Source organism: Lissotriton helveticus, chromosome 8, assembly GCF_964261635.1.
Source record: "Lissotriton helveticus chromosome 8, aLisHel1.1, whole genome shotgun sequence".
Lineage (NCBI taxonomy): Eukaryota > Metazoa > Chordata > Amphibia > Caudata > Salamandridae > Lissotriton > Lissotriton helveticus.
Window position 1 is genome coordinate 1502916659 of NC_136069.1, and position 21389 is coordinate 1502938047.

The window sequence follows — 21389 nt, forward strand, 5'->3', positions numbered from 1 at the left end:
GAATTCGAAAGATTATAAGAGCCCTGGGGGGCTGATATTTAAATCATTTTTATGCCAGAAACCTTTGCGGGAGTGTACTCAACAACTTCCCAAAGTTTCATGGCGATCGGATGAATGGTGTTTTAATTCTATTTATTTATTCGAGTGCTTGTGGATACACGATTTTTTGTTTTTCAGTCTTGTGCGTACATCAGTATTCGAAAGATTATAATGGCCCTGGGGGGCCGATATTTAAAATATGTTTATGCCAGAAACCTTCGCGGGAGTGTACTCAACAACTTCCCAAAGTTTCATGGTGATCGGATGAATGGTGTTTTAATTCTATTTATTTATTCGAGTGCTTGTGGATACACGATTTGTTGTTTTTCCGTCTGGTGCGTACATTAGTATTCGAAAGATTATGAGGGCCCTGGGGGGCCGATATTTAAAAAAAAATTATGCCAGAAACCTTCGCGGGAGTGTACTCAACAACTTCCCAAAGTTTCATGGCGATCAGATGAATGGTGTAGAAATGCATAAAGGACAAACAGACAGACAGACAGACAGACATACATTCTTTTTTATATATATAGATATGTACCTCTCTATTTCTTATCATTCCAAATTTAGAAAAATTGATTTTCAATCACCGACACTGCTCAAAATAAGAGCAATCTGCACTGTATTCCTACAAGGGCCTAAAGATGAGAAAGGCTAAGAACCTTCCTTGACATCAAAAGAACCACAGACTTAAATGGAAAGACTAGAAAAAGAAAAGGAATTTAGGATTTAGAAATTATAGAATTTAGGATATCACTGCTTTAACAGTGCACTCTGGGTATGCTAGGTTTGGAAGCAGTGTATCACACTTTGTACACACACACAAATTCCCTTTTTGATGTTGTGCATGTGCAGAATGGGCCCATTTTCCCTATCTGCATGGATCAAGGAGAATGTTTTGTGGATCTGGGCCTCACTTTGGCTTGAAGTAATAACCGCATGGATGATATGATGGGCTGGATCAGTGCCATGAAGCCATCCCTGTTTGCATGTGAAAGAGGGGGCACAACCCTCAGGACAAGTGGGGTATTGGGGGCAGCATCAGGAATTGCAACAAACCTTTCCACTCATGTAACACAATGTGCCGGTGACAAGAATGCTGGCTAGTGTCGCATTAAGAAGAGCCCTGCACCCAGACAATGATTGCTCCGAAGCAAAGGCCTTTCCTATGTGTAAATGGCTTTTCTCAGTTTTTTAATGAAAATATACTAAAGATGCAGTCAGGGGGTCACCAAGGAGACCGAGAGCACGCACAGGCTGACGATTGCTTTGTTCTGTGCGAGAAACCTCAGAAATCCAATTAAATAAAGCCTGTTCCCCGAGTCATTTCTTCATAGATGCTATCATTGCACAATAGGTTGTGTGACAAGGAGGTATGTGTGTCAGGTAATTATCTTTTAAATATAAGTCATGCTCCTTACAGAATACACAGTAAACCATAAGGTGCCATAACACAGCAGTAATGTAGGATTTGCGTTCCTTGTCTGCGATGTGTGTCAGTATTTACTGTACTATCAATGTAAGCATGTTTTGATTGTATAGGGCTTTGCAAAGGATGTTATTTCTTATTACTCCATCTATCATCCTAAGTTTACATGTGTCAATCAACAGTGCCTCCGCTGCCTAATCCTACACATTGTCACCCGTACTCTTGATGCATGCACGGCAGTGGCGTAACATTAGCTCTTGCAGCCCGTGTGATGCAGTGGGTTGCCCAAGCTCCAGGGGGCGCCCTCTGGCCCTGTGCACGGGCAGCTGGCCCAGGCCTGAGAGCTCCTGACTGGGTCCGGAGCACGGGGGCCCCTTCATGTCCCTTGCAGGAGTGGCCCCTAAAGTTTTGTTTTGCCACTGATGTAAAGTATTCTGTAAAGAGGAAACAAGGGGACAATTTTGGGAAAGATGGAAGACCCACTCAAGAGAGGACCATTTTCTTAAAGACCTGACACAAACCTAGGCCCAGACAACTTGCTGCACTGCGGCAAACGGAGGGAGCAGGAATGCACCATTTTTACTAAGCACTGACTGCTGCTTAGCCCCAACACAGGCACCTGTGCACCATGGTGGAAGGGTGCCTCCAAACAGGCAGGATTGTTTTTGTGCAGGAAGGGGACTCTTCCTGCACATAAGCAATCCTCAGTCATCTTCCTTTTCTACATGTGCTGCATATCGCAGCAGACATAGAAAGAGGAACTAACAAGGAGAAATAAACATATTTCTCCTTGTTATGCCTCTGTTTATTTATTTATTTATTCAAAGTTTTATATAGCGCGAACAAGATCCTTACAGATATCAGAGCGCTTCACAGAGACAGGGGCAGGGGCAACAGGAATGAACAACATAATGGGAGCAATATAGTAGTCACTAAACATAGAAGATAACAATAATGTACAGAAACATATCAAAACCTATCAAAATACAGTCAGGTAAACAAGTAATATAAATACAGCAAAGAGTAGCATATATTGGTCGTTAGAAAGAGAGTAGCGTAGTAGTGACCCCCTAGGTAGGAGGATAGTGCCAAAGGGCAGGGTGATCAGTGATACAGCGCGATGCAGAGACTCAGTTCCAGTCTCTGTAAGGTTCAGGAGATCTTGGCCAGAAGGATTCTCTTCACCTCTTTCTTGAAGAGTGCAGTGGAGGAGATAAGCCTCGTTTCCGGAGGGAGCGCATTCCAGATCCTGGGTGCCATTCCTAAGAAGGAGCGCTTGTATGTTTTTTCTTTCCGGAATCTACTAGGTTTCAGAAGTAGATTTTTTGTACTACGATTGGATCTCGACCCTCCTGATATAGACAACTTTTGCGCGAGGTAGTTGGGTGCTTTGTGGTGCACGGCCGAGTGTGTCATTATTGCAATTTTTAGCTGTATTCTGGCTTCAAAAGGCAGCCATTTTAGAGATTTTAAGTCTGGGGAAATATGTGAATGTTTTCTTGAGCCAGTAATGAGTCTCGCGGCAGCGTTCAGGGAGGCTCTTAGGGGTGCTGTTGTGGATAGCGGGAGTCGGCTGAGGGCCACAATTCCGTAGTCTATGCGAGGGATGACTAAAGCTTGTACAGCAGTTTGGAAGTCTTTGGCAGGGAGGAAGGGTTTGAGTTTCCTCAGTGTGTTGATTTGGAAATTAGCCCCTTTTGTGGCTATGCTAACGTGCTGTTGCATGTTGAGCTTGGCGTCAACTGTGATGCCTAGGGATTTCGCTGAGTCCACGATAGTAGGTTGGACATTGAGTGCTGTTAGGTTATTGAGCCACGTTTGGGTGGTGGAAGTTTTCGCCGGGGGTGAGATGAGTAGGAACTCAGTTTTCAGCGCATTTAGTTTGAGGTGATTAACGGCCAACCAGGATTGAGTGTTGCTAAGTGTGGAATTCAGTAGTTTGATATCTTCCGGGGATTGTAGCTTTAGGTAAAGTTGTGTGTCATCGGCGTACATATGGAATTGAACATTGGATGCTTGGAGCAAGGTGGCGAGTGGTTCCATGACGAGGTTGAACAGTGTGGGGGAGAGGGAGGAACCTTGTGGGACACCTAGATCTGCAGGCACTGGTTTAGATAGCACATTGTCGATCTTGAACTTCTGCGACCGGTTATGAAGGAAAGAAGAAAACCATTTGAGAACAGTTCCCGAAAGACCCATTCTAGTGCTTAGCAGCTCCAATAAGTTCTCATGTTTGACCGTGTCAAAAGCTGACGATAGGTCAAGAAGGATGAGGAGACAGGAATCATTGCGGTCAAGGATTTGGAGGGCGTCATCAATTATGTGTGTCATAGCTGTTTCCGTGCTATGTTTCGCTCGGAAGCCTGATTGGTGAGTGTTGAGAAGGTCAAATTGGTCAATGTGTTTTGTTAGTTGGAGTTGGACACATTTCTCCAGCAGTTTGGCCAGGGTGGGGATATTGGTGATAGGCCGGTAGTTGTTCAGGTCAGACGGGTCAGCTGTGGGTTTCTTGAGTATAGGTGTGACTTGCCCCACCTTGAGGGAGTCTGGGATGAGACCTTGTTGAAGGGAGCTGTTGATGATTTTGGTCCAAAGAGGGAGGAGCAAGGGGGTGAAGTCTTTTACTGCATTAGCAGGTAGGGGGTCTGTAAGGTGATTAGAGGGCTTCAGAGTGCAGAGTAGTTTGTTTATAGCTTCTTCCGTGTAGCTGTCGAAGTGCAGCCATGATGCATTGTTTTTAGGTTGAATGTTGGACATTCTGGTGTGATTGGGGAATCGGCTTAAATCCATGACGAGGTCATTTCTTATGTTGTCGGTCTTTTGCTTAAAGAAAGCAGAGAAGGCTTCACAGTGTGGGGTGTCGCTTGTTGCTTTGTTTGATTGTAAGGGTTGTGCCTTTGTTTGAGTCTTGATTAGTTCGAACAGTTTTCTTGGCCTGTTTTTTGCTTGGTCCAGTAGACGGCTAAAGAAGTCCGACTTTGTGCGCTTTATTTTCCTAAAGTAGTCATTTCTCTTCTTTTTAAGCGTTTTTAGATGCAGTGATGATGGGTCAGATCTCCAGGTACGCTCTGCCATTCGCATAGTCCGCTTGTCGTCATTGAGTCTGCCATCGTACCAGGGGTTAGAAATTTTGTTGGAGACTCTCTTCAGTTGCAGTGGAGCGACTTCATTGACTATTAGTTTCATAGTCAAGGTAGTGGTCGGTCAGTGATTGGGCATCCGAGACACCTGGAGGGGGAAGGAGGAGACTGTTGAGGTGGGGAGGCAGTGTAGTGGGGTTAAGACTCTTCATGTCCCTTTTCCAGATTTTGGATTTGGTGGGTTGAACCGGGTTCGGTTTAACTTTTTCGTTAATAGAGAAGGTGATAATGTGGTGATCTGACCAGTCACAGGGTTTGATCGCCTCCAGTTTGGTGGAGTCCTCCTTGGCGATGATGAGATCGAGTATCGCGCCTTTGTCGTGTGTTGGTCTATCACATATTTGGGTGAGGTCAAGCGCATTAAGGAAAGTTTTGAGACTGTTCACCTCGGTGTCTTTCTGATCATTCCAGTGGAGGTTAAAGTCACCCAAGTAGATTTGGGTGATCTGCCGACCGGCATTGGAGGTGATCGTGTCCATGAGTTGTTGGGTGAATATGAGGTTGTCGCCAGGCGGGTGATAGATGAGATGTAAAGCACAAACTTGTTTGCCCTCGCTGGTGATATCGAGGCAGAGGAGTTCACAGGAGGTGAGGGAGGGGGAGGCGGCTTTAGTGACGGAGAGGTTGCTCCTAAAAATGCATGCAATTCCCCCGCCCGTCTTGACAGGCCTATCCAGTCTAATGATGTGATAATTGGGGGGGACTAATATGTCCATTATCGGGGTAGAGACTTCAGTAAGCCACGTTTCCGTCAGAATGGCTAGGTCCAGTTCCATTGCTGAGACGAGATCAGCGATGTCGGAGGAGTGTCTTTGGGCCGATCTGCAGTTGAGTAGGATGCATTTGAGTTTGGGAGTGAGAAGGGTGGTCGAACCTTCTAGAGAGAGGGGGATTTTTCTGAGGTTGCTAGGGATGGAACCTCTGTTGCTATGGGTTGGAGCCTCAGAGGGTTTGAGTGAGTTGTGGGTATGGGGATGTGTGTGTTGGATATGTGTTTTACAGGACCTGGGCCATAGGAGTGAAGGAGAGAGCATAGGTCGCGGTCAGACAGTGAGTTGAGGACACGGCGGGGGCGGTGGGAGTTATTGCGAACGGGGATAGTCGGCCATCTCGGGGATCGTTTGAGGCGAGTGTATGTAGGGAGGGTGCGTCGTTTGTAGGGTAGTGGGATGGTGGGAGGTAGGCTGGGCCGTGAGAGGAGGAGGTCTTTGATGTCGTGGACATCCTTTTTGACTTGTAGGAGGTCCTCTTTGACTTGTTGGAGGGTAGATAAGGTCAGGTCAAGAGGAGTATTGGAGATGGCGTTGGTGCTGAGAGCCATTGGTGAATGGTTGAGTAGTGAGCTGGAAAGCGAGCAGGGTATCGGAGGGGGGATATGCTGGCGTTGTTGAAAGGTTCTGCGGTGATAATGAGTGGGATGTTATTCAAGGTGTGGGCATATTTGTGGACAAGGGGTGTGGGTGGAGTAGGTGGAGAGTGTGAGACATAAGTGGTGTCAACAGTGGGAGACGGTGCAGGTGAGTTAAAGAGAGAGTGAAGGCTGAAGACAGTGGGGGTGGCAGGAAGGTAGTGGGGGCTGAGAGTGGGAGGAGAGAGAGAGGGGGATGTTAAGGTAAGAAAGGCGGTATGTTCTGTGGGACTCGATGCGAGGGTGGGGGTGTCGTGAGTGAGAGTGGGGAGGGAGCTGGGGAGGGAGGTGGATCTGCCTTGGGGGGGAGGGAGAGGGGGGGAGATAAACTCCGGACGGTGGCGTGTTCAGAAGCGTTCATGGGGGGTGTAGCGTGGGGGGAAGGGGGCGTGGGGGAGTCGAGGATGTGGGTGTATCGAGGAGGTATGGGAGGGGGTGTGCTCACATGGGTATTGAGAATGGGGGGAACAAAGGGTAGGATTTGTCATTGCGCGTGCCGTTCTGGCGCTGATCTAGGTAGGAGGTGTTGTGGGTGGGGGTTGTTATGTCATGGGAGAGAGGGATGGGGGTATGAGTGGGGGTCGAGGTGGGGGTGATGTTAGAGGGGGTGATGTTAGAGGGGTGGCTAGTGTATGAAGGGGAGAGATTGGTGACTGCGCTTGGGGAGCGTGGGGTGGCAACAGCAGGTGGGTGATTGTTTAGGGTGCTGGGGGAAGAGGTGAGGTGCGTATAGATCCGGCGCTAAACTATGTTAGTAGTGTTGTGGGTGGGGGCTGCGTCGTCGGGGGTGATGATAGTGCAGGTGGAGTTCTGGGTGGTGGTCCGCATCTTGGAGAGGTGTTCTTTGAACTTGGGGAACAGGTTGTCTAGTATTTCCAGGTTCTTGTCCGTGGATTGAATTAGGACAATCCCGTTATTGTAGATGGTGATGGTGGTTCTGCCATGGAAGAGTTGGGAAGTTGTGATGGAGAGGGTTATGCCATGAGCTGTTTTCCTGGTGGCTGAGACGGTAAGTAGGGTTAGAAATGCTTTTCTCCATTGGGCTATGCGTGAGGTGTGGAAGATGAAATCAGTTTTCAGGGCTCCATTGCCCGGTGAGAAGTAGGAGTCGGCAACGGGTGTTTCAGGGTGCGACCTCAGGAAGCTATGTTTAAAACGTTTAGCTGCTTTTTTGGTGAGAGCGGGAGGGTAATTGATTCTGTATGTGTGCTTACCGATGAGATCCATGTTAGGATGGCTGTAAGAATGGGTGTGGGAGAAAAGACGACAGTAATCAGTCAGCCGTTGGCTAAAGGGCACAGGAGTGACGTTAGTGAGTGGTCAAAAGTAGCAAAAAGGATAGAGGTAGCAGTCGAAGCAATCCAAGGTCAAGCAGTGCGGAGATGCAGCTTACACAATGTACAATATTTGAGAGGTAGCAAACCAGTTAGGTGGAGCCAAATTGACACATCATAATGTACGAAATAGCAGCGGTGTAGTCCAAGTGTCGAGAGTGGCTGGGTGCAGTTTGCATGAGGTAAACGAGATAGATGAGGTAGTACTCAGTGATACAGTGAGATGAAAGTAGTATACAATAATAACCATATAGTTGAGGTAGATAACAGTGTAAATGAGGTAATAATCAGTGCATCATAGTGATAAAGTGAGATGAAAGTAGTTTAAAATGATAACCAAATAGTTGAGGTAGCTATCCGTGAGTGATAGGGATCACAGTGATATAGGTGCAACTTACAACATATACAATATACAAATAGGACTAAACTACTAATGAAATTACTAGATCCAATATAGGTGCAGACGAATTACAGCAATGAACATTATGGCACTGGTGGGCAGCCGATAGAATATGAGGTAGCAGTCAGTGCCCTGTCGGTGGGGAAAAGTGACAAAGGGTGTAGGTTACATTGGGTGTAGAGTACCAGTAGTCATATAATACTTCAGTAAAAGGTAGTCACTAAGCACGTCAGGAACACCAGGTTATATAAAGTGCAAAATACCCAATGTAAAATAATACTGCAATAAGAGGTAGACAATTAAGCACACGTAGATTTAAGTACAGAGCTATGTAGAGACTGTGGTACCGATAGTAATTGATAGCCAGGAAGACTAGTCCATGAAGACCGCCATAGAGAGATAGAGTAGTAGTCTAGCTATGGCCGCCACGAGGGGAGGACCGGGGCTCCAGTGAACAGTGACTAGTCCAAGATGGCCACCCGATAGAGAGACTGGACAAAGATGGCCACCACATAAGGGTGAGGGAGACAGTAGTCCTCTCTTTGTTGTAGTTGCTCTGTGGACAGTTACACTTTCAAACTAGGCAGATTCTACCTTGCTGTGAGGGCGTCTTATCTTGCAGGAGCCTCGTGAGCATCTGGTGGCACAGGAGGTGATTTATTGCCTTAGATTTTATTGTTTCTTTAGTCCCCCGCCATTTTGAACAAAGGAAATGGGTATAGGCGAGTTCACACAGAGAAAATACCTTTTTTTTATATTTATTTTTACTCACGGTGAATAGTTGAGGTTAGCTCTCGCTGTCTGCTGCGAGAGAATGAGCGAGTGAGTGAGACCCCTCTGTGTCTGCAACAGGACAGGGAGTGAGGGATGCGGGTGGGGCGTCCACCGCCGCCCAGGTCTGTAGGGCTCCCGATGCAGCAACCAGCGACTCCAAGCCCCTCTCAGGCTTACAGACCGCTGGTCTTCCACTGCTGCGGTGCGGGCGGGAGGGTGTGATCCGTTGCGATGAATTCGTCCCGCGCTGGTCCAGTGCAGCAATCAGCGCCTCTGCTGCCGACGAATGGGAGAGGACTCCTGTGTTCGTCCCGCTTTGGCCCTGGTGCCGACTGTCCGCTGGGGTGCTTCTGCTGCGGAGCTGCAATCAGCGTCCCCAAGCCCCTCTCAGCCTTACAGACCGCTGGTCTTCCTCTCCTGCGGTGCGGGCGGGAGGGGGTGTTCTGTTGTGTTTGTTTCGGCCCACTCTGGTCACGGTGCAGCAATCAGCGCCTCTGCTGCCGACGAGTGGGAGAGGGGTCCGGTGTTTGTCCCGCTTTGGTCCTGGTGCCGGCTGTCCGCTGGGGCGCTTCTGCTGCGGAGCTGACCGGAGGAGCGGGGGGGGGTCTGCTGGGGTCTGCTGTCGTGATTCGTCTAACGCTGGTCCCGGTGCAGCGTCCTCTGCTGCCATCGTGAAGGGTCGATGCCTCCCAGAGTGTCCACCAGTATTTACTTCTCTTCGGGTGGGGGAGGGGTCCGGTGTTCGTTCCGCTTTCTAAGCTCCGGTGCAGGCTGATGGGGTCATGGGGTAGCAGTACAGCAGTAAAGCAGTAGCGCTTTACATAGCACCAGTTATGTTACATGAGGACACACTTTCATATATATATATTTTTTTTTATAGGCACGGGGAGATTAAGTGATTTGCCCAGAATCACAGGGGGTTATTGGCGTCGTTACCGAGACTCGAACCCAGATCCCCAGGTCCGAGGTCGAGCGCCTTAGCCGTTAGGCCAACCCCTCTCCCCTCTGTTGGGATTGCGCAGCATTTTGACACATTACTGGGTTTACTATCCTTAGTAAATCTGGCAAGGTGTCAGAATCCATGGATGTCAAATTGAGAGTGCTCACACTTTTCCTATGGAATGCCTTCCCAATATAGATTAATGCAATGGAGCGATTAACTAAGACATGGAAGGTGGCTCATGTGGCTTAGTAAATATCACGTAAACCCTTGCATTGCCTTGCGTCCAGTGCTTAATTTGAGCCGGTGCTTTCCGGTGCTCATCACTGGCACCTAGTCCTCAGCACCGGCGCTTATAGCACCAGTTAAGGGCACATTCACTTGGAAGTCACGTGATTTTACTCCAGAATCACAGGATGTTGAGCCACGCCGAGACTGGAACCCGGTTCCGCAGCTCCAAAATCATCAGCTCTAGCCATTAGGCCAAGTCCTCTCAAGAATAATAAGTGCTGGGGCTCTAGTCGGGAGGCAGTTTGCACCAGCACATTTTTCCTGTTAGCGCTGCCTCAGGAGAGCCCTGGCACCTTATATTTTACAAATTAACCACTGCTAGTGTCACCTTGCATGACACACTGGAAATGTAAGGCCTTAGTAAATCTGGGCCCTAGTAAATCTGGGCCCTAGTACATTGCAGTGGTAGCCTAAGATGCCTAATGTAATGTGTGCAGTATTGATGGATTTAAAGAGTAGGAATCATTGCTTTTGATTATTGCATGTCCTTTTGTATAACTTAGTACACCATGGCTGGAGCAGGTGGATGGCCATTGAAAAAAAAGGCAGGGAATCCAAAAAGTGACTTTTATACACAAATCAGCCATGTTTTGTCAAGTAATTTACGCTTTAAATAGCGCTACGATCAACGAATTTCAGGACAGCAATCATCCACAAAATCAGAAGAGAGAAGTGGGGTAGCAGGAATTTCATCCATTCTACAGGTCAACTGTGGAACGATCTCCCTGAACATCTCAGAAGCCAGCCTAATCTGCTCAGATTTAAGAAGAAGCTTAAAACCGGGCTATTTTTTGGCCCAATTTGATAATCTGCAGTCAGTAGGCCTTAGTTCTAGAACTACTCATTAGACAATGCTTTGGCTTTAGCGCCAAGACGCCATTGGCATTCACGCACTTTAGAAGTTTATTCTATATCAATTTAGACAACTAATGTCAGTGTCAGCAAATGTTGACATTAATACCTAAATTGGGAGAGAAAGACACGCAAGTTCCCAGGTTATTGTTTTGAGACCACACTAGATAGGCTAGACTACCTCCATAACAAACATGTGCTAGTATAAAAAATGTATACCTCAACAAAATAGTATTGACGTCTAGTGTCATTGAGAATATTTAAAAAATAAAGACTGTTCATATGAGTGTGATGTGGTCAGCTTTGAATGCATATGAACCAGTACAAGCACAGGATGAAATAACTTCACTTGGAATTTCAGTCACTCGTATATTCTGAAGGTATTCTAGATTTCACTTAAAAAAAGAAAAGTTTACCTGTTCCTCTACTAGAATGTGAAAAGATTGTTAAAAGTTAGGCTGTCCTTTTGTCAGCTGGAGCAATTGCCAAACCACTTTCCTATTCCAAAATTATTCCCCAATAGAGGGTGACAAAGAGGGTACTGGGCCACATTAGGACAGATTTGTCTGCCTTTTAAATGGGACTAAATCCCATTCGACCAAGTATTTTTCTCCCCCCTCATAATCAACTCCATAGCACTTGAGCTCTCTCCAGATAGCTGTGAGGGTTTCCACAGGCTTCTTGAGACCTTCTTTTTGCTCGTGTACAAAGAAGGCCTAGCACTACAAAATGGATGCACATCAACATGCCAGAACTAAACAAACGCAGGGAGCTAAACTAAAATAATATAAAATAAAAGGCAATTACGCAAAGCTCTGTACTGAAAAGTGTTCAACAATATCCAAAAGTCTGTCTTGTAAAATGAATCATAGGCATTCCTTCTGTAACTGAGCCCCTGGTCGCAGTCCATAGTGGGATGAATGCCACAAAATACTGTTACACACCATTACAGTGACATGGCCACGGCCTGGACCCATGTTAACCTTGCCATGGAAGATATGCTACTCTAACTCCAGTCCTATCAATGTGGGTGCTACAGCCATGCCAACAGCATGGCAAGGCATTACAATAATATATTATATTATAATTGTCTCAGAGATTTTTGTTGGTCTTAAGATGAATGTTTGTAACACTTTATTTGATGACCAGCTATATCATTGATATCAAAATTGTTGCAGAGAGGAGAGATAAAAATGTTTTGGCAAACAGAAGCATATTCCACTGCTTTTGCACTTTCAATGGTTCTGACAATGAATTGTATTTTGTCTTTCATATCGACAGAGCAATGTTTGATTACGACAAGAGCAAAGACAGTGGTCTACCGAGCCAAGGGCTGAGTTTCAAGTATGGAGACATCCTTCACGTCATCAATGCGTCTGATGATGAATGGTGGCAAGCGAGGAGAGCGATGGAGGAGGGAGACAGTGAAGAGATGGGGGTCATACCCAGCAAAAGGAGGTAAATCCTGGTTTAGCTACTCAACTGCTATAAATAAATGTCCAAATTGGCATTAAACAAACAATGATCGCCCAAACTGATATATTATTGAGGCTGTCAATACCTTAAGATTACCAAATATTGTGTTTTACCACTTAAGATGTCAAATCAACTTTTGATTATAGTAAATATGTTTTATTTGAAATTGTGTGTTTTTTAGGACAGGGCTGCTGCTCACAAGGGGCTTAGGTATGTTTTTGAATGTAGGTATATGTTTACAATTCTTAACTCCACATACATGTATCTTGACAATATATAGATCTTCAATGTTTGTAGCTGTGGAGTTAACAATTGTAAAACTTTACTTACTTATATATACTCACTTTCTCAATATCCTAGTCATTGATGTTTTGGATGCAATATTCTCGTAAATCAATATCCCTACTCGATCGTACAGACTAGAGCTGTCTTAGAGATATTCGTTTGGATGCACATAGCTGGTATTCTCCTCCATCACTGAATGACTTGGTGAGACCTCAGGCTGGCACATTTGGTCTTCGAGTGGCTTATTTAACAAAAAAGAAGCAGCAACACAGCGTACATGTAGTCTTTTAGTTTTCCTTCATTTATGGATGTTAATCTTCATGGTCCATAGAAGCAGAAAGATACATTTGAATGGTATCCTATATCAACCCCCAACTTTGCGGTCAATCGAGTCTTATTTAAAGGCGCTGGTGAATCACAACAGGTTTCCTTTCCAGCTTGGCTATGGATATCTTTGTGGACCATGAGTTCAATGAAGAATATACAGATTTTTTTTTTTGAGACCAACGGTCCCAGATTTTATTTAATTTCACAAGTAACAAGCCAATAGATCATACAATGTCATATAAACGACAATCATTACCCGGTCAGTAACATTTTCGACATTTCGGTCGTGTATAGGTGAAAAATAAACAGTAGCCAGGGAAGATGCATTAGTCCGCAATTCTCAGTTCCAGGATAAATCTTGGGTTGCAGTGTCTGCAGCGTATGTCACTGCAGGAGGGCCAAAGTGGTCATGATAGCCAACAGCGGTTACCCTGGGCCGTGTTCCCTGGTTGGCACGGGTGATGTTAAAGACAGGAATCGCGTCCCACATTACCATTTGGGACACATGGCTATAGTCGTGTGATCATGGCAGTATGCAATAAACATTGAAGAGAGGGTAAATGGGGCGGGGGAGATCAACATCATCGTGAGCACAGCAGAAACAAACTAACTGCCAATCAAGAGAAATAATAGGGAAGTAACGGAAACAGGAGGGAAAACACATCAACAACAATCGGACTAGTGTGAGCGTGTACAGTAGTGTATCAGTGACACTAATGGTGTATGTGACGCTGTATAAGGACAGTGTGGGGGCGGGAATGGTCGTGGATTGAGGACCGCTGCGGCGATGTGGCGGTAGGAGGGAATAATAGCTAGCAGACTTCGTCGGGCGTTACCCCAACGGCCGGGGAGGGGGGGGAGCGGCATGTCGGGGCGGGGGATGACGGGTCCATCACCACTCCGTAACGAAGCGGTCATGTGATACCAGCCTGGGTACAAGCCTGAAGGTAAGCAGTCAGGGTAGCGTCCCACCCTTGGGCAATCGGGTACATTCGGAGTCCCGCCGTCTCTTCTCTGTGTAATGTCACGCTCTCTGCGCTGGCCCAGTTGGCAAATGAGCGACGCCAGTCCACAGGTCGCGGGGGGGGCAGTATTCTTCCAGCGTTTCGTGATGAGCCGCTTGGCCGTAATGAGCCCCAGGTCCCAGAAACGTGCCTGTAGTTTGGTCTGCTTGGTCCTCTTGTAGAGTCCCAGTAGGCATGCCTCCCACGTCTTGGGAAGGGCGTCGCCCGTGGCTGCCGCTAATGTGTCAGCGACCGCCGACCAGTACATGGTAAGGTGAGGGCAACTCCAAAGTGCGTGTAGCAGATCCGAGTTCAGGAGTCCACACCTGGGACATGCTGAAGAGTCGAGGCCAAAGTAGCGATTTAGTTTGTCCGGGGACAAATACGCGCTGTGTATTATGTAATATTGGATAATCTTAAATCTCGCATTACGAGGCATGTTCCTTGCGCCAGCCAGTACTGCGGCCCATTGTTTATCTGACAATTCGCTACCCCGGTCGGCTGTCCATTTCTCTCTCAGTCGTTGGGAGGAGAACTGAGTATGATAGTGCAGCGCCTGTGCCAGCCAGTGTACCAGATGGGAACCATCGCCCATCACATGTAGGTACTGTATGAGCATATGTGTGGTCGGCTCCTGACTCAGATCTCCCCACTTCTCCGTCAGCACTCGGAGAAGCCGAGCCTGTGTCAGAAACTGTCCCGCCGGCAGATCTGTGTCGGCGGTCAGAGTCTCGAAGGACAGTAGCTCCCCATCACTATACAAGTCACCTAGACTGTCCAGGTCCGCCGCAGTCCAACTGCGTAGCACGGATGAGGACATCACGCCACTCCCCCAGGGGGTCCCCAGCAGCGGCAGATTCGGGGCATATGGCACCGTGCTTTTAGTAAGCCTGAGGCTTCGCACAAAGCACTGTCTTGCGACAGCTAAGTGGATCTGGTCGGGAGGCCGGCCTCGCGTCAGGGGGTGGAAGAGCGTTAGCACCTGAGTCGGGGTCAGGGTAGAGTCTTCCGTGGTCGTGTCCATCAGGTTCCTGCCACTAAGCCAATAGGCAACCCACTGCAGCTGGGCCGCTAGGTAATATAGTTCCTGATTGGGAAGGTTAGCATAAAAGTAGAGGAGCCTGGGGAGCATTATCATCTTTGTCAGCGCCACTCGAGCCGCCACATTCAGTGGGAGGGAGTTCCAGAACGTGACCTGGGCCGACAGCGAGGAGATGGCTCTCACAAGGTTCCCCTCTAGGAGAGCAACGGGGTCTCGATATATGAGTATACCCAAGTATCGGAATACCGTCGGGTGCCATCGGAGCTCCTCGCCCATTATTCGCACTTCACATTGTGGCATAGTGTCACTGAACGCATAGACCCCTGATTTTGACCAGTTGATGCGGAGCCCTGACATATCCCCGAACACCCGAAAGATGTCCGTGAGTGCCGCAGGTATGTGGGTGAGGTCCCTGACATATAACAGCAGGTCATCGGCATACAGGGACACCGAGTGTGTTCCATCTGCCAGTGGGATGCCCCAGGTGGCTCCGGAGGTCCGGAGCAGTTCTGCCAACGGCTCCATCAGGAGCGCGAATATCAGGGGAGAGAGGGGACATCCCTGTCTGGTGCCTCTACCGATCCTTATTCTGTCAGAGAACAGCCGCCCAGTCCGGACTCGCACCTCGGGCGCTTGGTAGAGGAGCTCCACCATTTGGATATAGGCGTCGCCCAGCTCATACTTTTCGAGCACCTGGAGCAGAAAGGGCCACTCCACCGAGTCAAACGCCTTTTCTAGATCAAGTATTATACACCCTGAGCATGGCCAGTTGGAGATCGCGTAGCGTTGGACTCTAAAGAAGCGACGTATGTTGTAAGACGTGCTGCGGGTGGGCACAAAGCCGTTCTGGTCAGAGTGCACCAGCGTGGGAACTAGGGGCGCAAGCCTCTGAGCCAATGTCGCCGCCAAAATCTTGTAGTCTGTGTTAAGGAGCGCTAACGGTCTGTACGACCCCAGCTCGCACGCTTCCCTGCCTGGTTTCAGCAGGGAGATCACATTGGCCTCGTTCAGGGACGCTGGAAGTTCAGCATCTTCAAATGCCGCCTTGTACACCCTTAACAGTTCCGGTATTAGTAACAAGGAATAGGCCTTGTAAAATTCTGCCGGGAGCCCGTCCGGGCCCGGCGCCTTGCCGTTAGAGAGGGAAAAAATCACCTCTCGTAGCTCCTCACCAGTAAGCTCCGCTCCCAGCTCCGCCCGTTGGGCGCGAGTGGCCGCTGGTAGCTGCAGTGTCGCTAGGTAATCTGCGATTTCCACCTCGGTGGCTCTCAGTCGCGAGCTGTACAAGGACCTGTAATGTGTTGTGAACGCCTCATATATCAGTTTTTGGGTGAAGACTTCAGTGCCCTGAGTCGTGCGGATCGACAGCACCAACGCAGACTGAGTATCCTGATGTATCAGCCATGATAGGAGTCTACCTGGCTTGTCACCTGTGTTGTGGGTGCGTGCCGAGTGTGCTGCAAAGTTAAGGTTCTTCAGCCTCTCCATCAAAAGGGCGTGATCTGCCCTGGCTGTAATCAATTGGGAGTCATCGCCCTCTACCGCTTCCCGCTCTTTGTCGAGCAAAGTCGCTTCCGCTGTCATCAGATCCCGCTCCACCTGCCTCCGCAGGCCTGCCTGCACACCGAGACAGCTCCCTCGGGTCACCGTTTTAAAGGCGTCCCACTCAATTTTCGGGGACGAGGTAGAGTCGCCATTGTCCTCGAAGTATTGTATTATCCCCCTGGACATCTCCTCTCGGAATGGAGTATCGAGTAAGAGATCCGGCTGCAGTCGCCATGTGGGCACAGGCGGGCGTGGGCGCTTTCACCCGTAATCCAAAGTGTGTGGGTTGTGATCTGAGTGCGTCCGCCCCAGGTAGTCGGTGTCTGTTACATAGGGAATCAAGTCACGGGACATCATATACCTATCTAATCTAACGTGTAATGAGTGGGCCCCAGAGAAGTAGGAGTATACCCGGGCGTTAGGGTTCCTGACCCACCAAGCATCCTGCAGGTTCCACTGCGTTGCCCAATCAAGAAGGGCCCTGGAGGTTGCTTGGGCTGGGGCGACAGCCGCCGGAGGAGACGAGCGATCAAGGGAGACATCTAGTACACTGTTATAATCGCCACCTAACAATAGTGGCACGTCAGACCAAGGTGCGATCACCGTCGACAGTCTCGCCAGGAACCTCCCCTGCTCGACATTTGGCGCGTAGATGGAGGCTATAACTATCTGTTGCCCGTCTAGTCTGCCCTGTATGAAGACATAACGCCCCTCTGTATCAATGTCGCTATGTGTCAGTGTAAATGGAACCCCCGGTCGCACCCAGATCAGGGTCCCTCGAGCAAACGCTGAGAAGCTCGTGGCAAATACCTGCCCTCTCCATCTACGGCGAAGTGTGGCGATCTCCGCGGCTGTCAGGTGGGTCTCCTGCAACAATGCGATCTGTACTTGATGTCTTCTAAGATAGGAGTACACCTGATATCTACGTGAGGGTGTGTGCATGCCCCTGACATTCCAGGTACAAAATTTAACCGTAGCCATCACAGTTTCCACATCTCCCAATCACCCACACACCCCCCCCAGCCTCCAGCCCGCCCCGGCCACATAAGTACAACAGCAGAAACCAATGACCAGGATTCCAGCCCGCCATCCCACACAGACACAGGGACATAAACTGTGACATGTCAGTGCCGACACTAGTCTCAAAAAGAATATTAACAGAACCATAATGCCAAAAGGGCAACAACAAAATGTGTCGTCGCCCAAACGCTCTAATGAGCTCAATTAATCCGTGAGTTCAATGGGGGGGTGACAGAGTGCGCAACACAAGCAATGTATGTTAGTTCACCAGGCTAAGAGAGCTGTGGTGCCTCCCCTCCACGGGCTGTGAGCCAAAGGCCAGCAGAAGTCAATGTCAGTGTGCACATCCAGGGCCAAAGTGCCCACCGTCCCAGAGCCGGGATCCTCTGTTCCGGAGGCCCCCTCCTTCACCTCCCGGGGGACACTCACCTCTAGGGGTCCGGCCACCCCTTCAACACAATGTCTCTGGCGCACCGCAGATAGCGTAACCCCGACCCCCCTCCTGGCAGTGGGAGCAAGTCAGGGTTCACCAGGGTAGGGGGGGCGTAGGCAGGGCGCGGGCCCCGAGGACAGCGCCGATTGTGCTGTCTGAGGACTTCAGAAGCCCCGGTGGGTCCGCCAAGTGGGTCTTCCAATGTAGTGCACTGCCTCCTACGTGGCGCCAACCACCGTGGTCCGCTCAAGAACAGAGTGAGGGAGCTCACTACGCTATCAGGTCCGCCGTTTGGGGTGTGACATCCGGTAGACCTTCCATGACTTGTTCATCTGGCAGCCCGTACAAGGATTCGTCATCCTCGCTCCCGCGTGATCTGGGGCTGGCGTTGGAGATCAGGATAGGCGACTGTGATCCACTGAGCTCGGCTGCCATCCGGAGGGCTTCTTGCTGTTCGCTTTGTATTTGTTCTGGTGTGGGGCCCATCTCTGTATCCGCAGCGGACGACCTAGCCGGCGAGGGGCGCCGGTGCCACCGTCTGCGGTCGCCGCGGTTTCTGCGCGGCTCTGGCGGTGCGGTCCCACGACCCGTATCGACTCCAGAATCCAGCCAGGCCGCAGCTGCCTCAGGAGTGTCAAAGAAATGTGTCTTATCTTGTGCTACCACCCGGAGGCGTGCCGGGAATAGTAACGAATACTAGAGAGCCAAACGCCTGAGTCTCTGCTTCACTGCCATGAACGAGTGGCGCTGCCGCTGGACCTGTACCGTGTAGTCGGGGAAGAACATCACCTTTGCATTGTCCACTTTAATGTCCGATAGTTTCTTGGTGTGCGCAGGATGGTGTCCCGGTCGCGGTAGTTCAGCACACGCATAAGCATTGGTCTGGGGTTGGAGCCCTCCGGGGGTGGACGGGACGGCACCCGGTGCGCCCTCTCCACTACAAAGTGCGGTGACAGCGTGCCCTCCGGCAACAGTCCTCGGAGCCAGTCCTCCATATGTTCCGCCGCCTCCCTCCGCTCCCAGCGTTCCGGCAGGCCCACTATGCGTACATTGTTCCTCCGGGCTCGTCCTTCTGCATCCTCCGCCCTGTCCTCAAGGAACTCCACTCGATTGAGGAGGTCGCGTATATGCTTATCCGTCTGTACCAATTTGGGCGAGGCCTCCGCCATAGTCTGTTCCAGGACTGAGGTGCGTTCGGATAGTTTCTTGTGGTCCGCCCTGAGGTGCATCAAGTCCACTGCCACCTTGTCTATCCTGGTCTCCAGTGACGTACGGGTCAACTGCATGGATTCTTCTAAGCGCTCCATGGCCGCTAGCATGGTGTCCAGTTTGGAGGCAGTCTGGTCAGCCTCGAGGTTCTTCACCATCTTCCCCTTGTTAAGTGCCCCTCCGGTTCCGGTCTTCGCTCTAGTCCCTCCTGACATGGGACTGGTCAGCACCGCAAGGCAGCCGGGATGGCAGGCCTCCACAACCAGTACTGCAGGGTCTTGGGCGTGTTTGTCACGAGGTCTGGCACTCCGCGTCGCCCACTCCGGGCGTGGTATAACTGGTGAGGGGATCGCTATTCCGCCAGGCCACTCGGGATCCCGCTCAGCGACACCGCCCAGGGAGGGTGCAAAGGTTGCATCGCAGTCGGTGTAGGAGCGCCCGTGCGCCACTGGATGTCGCTTCAAATGACACGACGGTGACTCTCCTCTTGGTGGGACCGTGGGTAGACTGGTCAATCCAGGCCACGTGGCCTCCCTGGCCGCCCTCGTTCCTCCGGGTGTGGGAGGATCAATCTGTCCGGGTGGTACCGGACAACATCAATTGTGGTGTAGGGCGTCGTGTCCCTCGGCGAGGGGTGAACCACGGGGCGCTACGCGCAGGTTTGCACGGGATCCGCCACCCGCGCAGCCAAGTTCAGCACCCCCGGCGTGCACTATGCCACCGTAAGTACGGCGGAATCGCCTTCCAACAGGGCTGCTCAAGTGTGTCTGCGACCGTTGCGAGGTGTAGGCTGGGTCCCTGGGCATGGGCAGGGTCCGACGTGGGCTGGAAATCACCCCCGGGTAGAGAGGGGGGGCAGGGATCCAGCGCGCCCGAGCGCGTCGCCTCCACTTTCTATGTCAAGGGCTCTCGGGCAGCAGGGCAATGGAGATCCCAATCGGTGTGGTGTGGCTCTTTCCTGAGCACCGTGTGGCCCAGCGGGGTGTCCCTGGCGCTGCCGGCTAAGCGGGCCGATGCTCCAAGCCTGAGTGGCCGAGGGTGCCGCCTCCGCTACCAAATGCAGGGGCTCCCGGGCAGTGGGGTCGCTCGGGGCACCAGACGTTGCGGTGTGGACCTGTCCCCCACCCCGTGCAGTCCGGGGGTGGGTGTGCGCGGTGTGGCCTACCTCGAAGGGCCGGATCCCCGGGCTCGAGTAATCGGAGCTGCCGGCCGGAAGTGGGCCCTGGCCGGGTAACTGCTGAGGCCTCCGCCGGTCGGAGGGTCCGTATCACCGATCTGCCCCAAAGTCTCTCAGGCGGTGGATCAGGCTCCCGGGCACACTCGGTGCGAGTTTGGGTCAGCTACAGTGAGAAATGCCGGAGAAATGGCCCGTGGTAGGGGAGCTTCACTCGGAGCTCAGCCCAGGCACGTCCGTCTACATCGCGTGCTAAGCCACGCCCCATGACGAATATACTGATACTTAAGGACAGCCAAGACAAGGTAGAGGTCACTGGTCCTGATGAAACCAGGACCTTGAATACATAATTGACATGCACAATGATTTGGAACAATCAGAATGAGGTAATTTACTCTGCAGCAATGAGACATACGTGCATGATAAACACACAACTAGCTTGATGTTTCTATATTGATACCTACTAAGGCACCTGATCTACCTTGAGGATGATTTTGTGTACTTTCAGTCCATAATTTACTATGTAGACCGCTCAAGAAGGAACCTTTATCTTTAACTTTCAAAGCAACTGAAAAGCAGAAGCAAATACTTATTTAAAGTTTAAATACATTACACCACTTTTGTTCTCATTCTGCCCTTGTGGGAGACACACCCACACTGACAGATAACGTTTAATTTGTATTTGTGTGTATATATTTGTTGATGTTCTATGGTGCTTTGCAATAACTCTTGCACAGAAACTTCTTATAGGGAATATAATTTATGTGTAATACACATTTAAAATACAATTTATTTGCTATTATATTTCATGGTATGTATGTGTATGGATTTTGTTTGTTAAATACTACGAGGAATTACACCAATTTTTTCTTTATGATAGGATTCAACATCTTTATTTGAGATCAATTGTGCCATATGTGCCATATGAGTTCGAATTTATAAGATAAGAGGCTCAGATTCGCATTATTTGAAATATTACTATAGTCTTATAGCCCGCCGAAGAGGGCTATACCGGCTATTAAAGGCCCTCTCCAGCGTTAAAGGCCCGAGCCGAAGGCAAGGGCCTTTAACAAGAGAGAGGAGCTTTAATAGCCGGTATTGCCCAGCTACGAAGGGCTAAAAGGCTATTAGAACATTCTGCCACTAGAGGGCAATATGTTCTAACAAAAAAAAACAAAGCCTTATGGGAGCGTGAGGGGATTGGAATCCCCTCAGGCTCCCTGAAGCCTTTGTTCACAGGCAGAGCGGTGAACAAAGAAACATTGGA

General features: G+C 49.8%; 1 protein-coding gene across 2 annotated transcripts in view; it reads left to right on the forward strand.

Moving 5' to 3' along the window:
• The window catches only part of LOC144773449 (disks large homolog 2), a 583523-nt gene that overhangs the window by 186717 nt on the left and 375417 nt on the right, over window positions 1-21389 (forward strand). For both annotated transcript variants that reach the window (XM_078658480.1, XM_078658479.1), the window contains exon 2: window positions 11889-12065. In XM_078658480.1, coding sequence (XP_078514606.1) covers window positions 11889-12065 — 177 coding nt within the window. The remainder of the gene's footprint in view (window positions 1-11888; window positions 12066-21389) is intronic.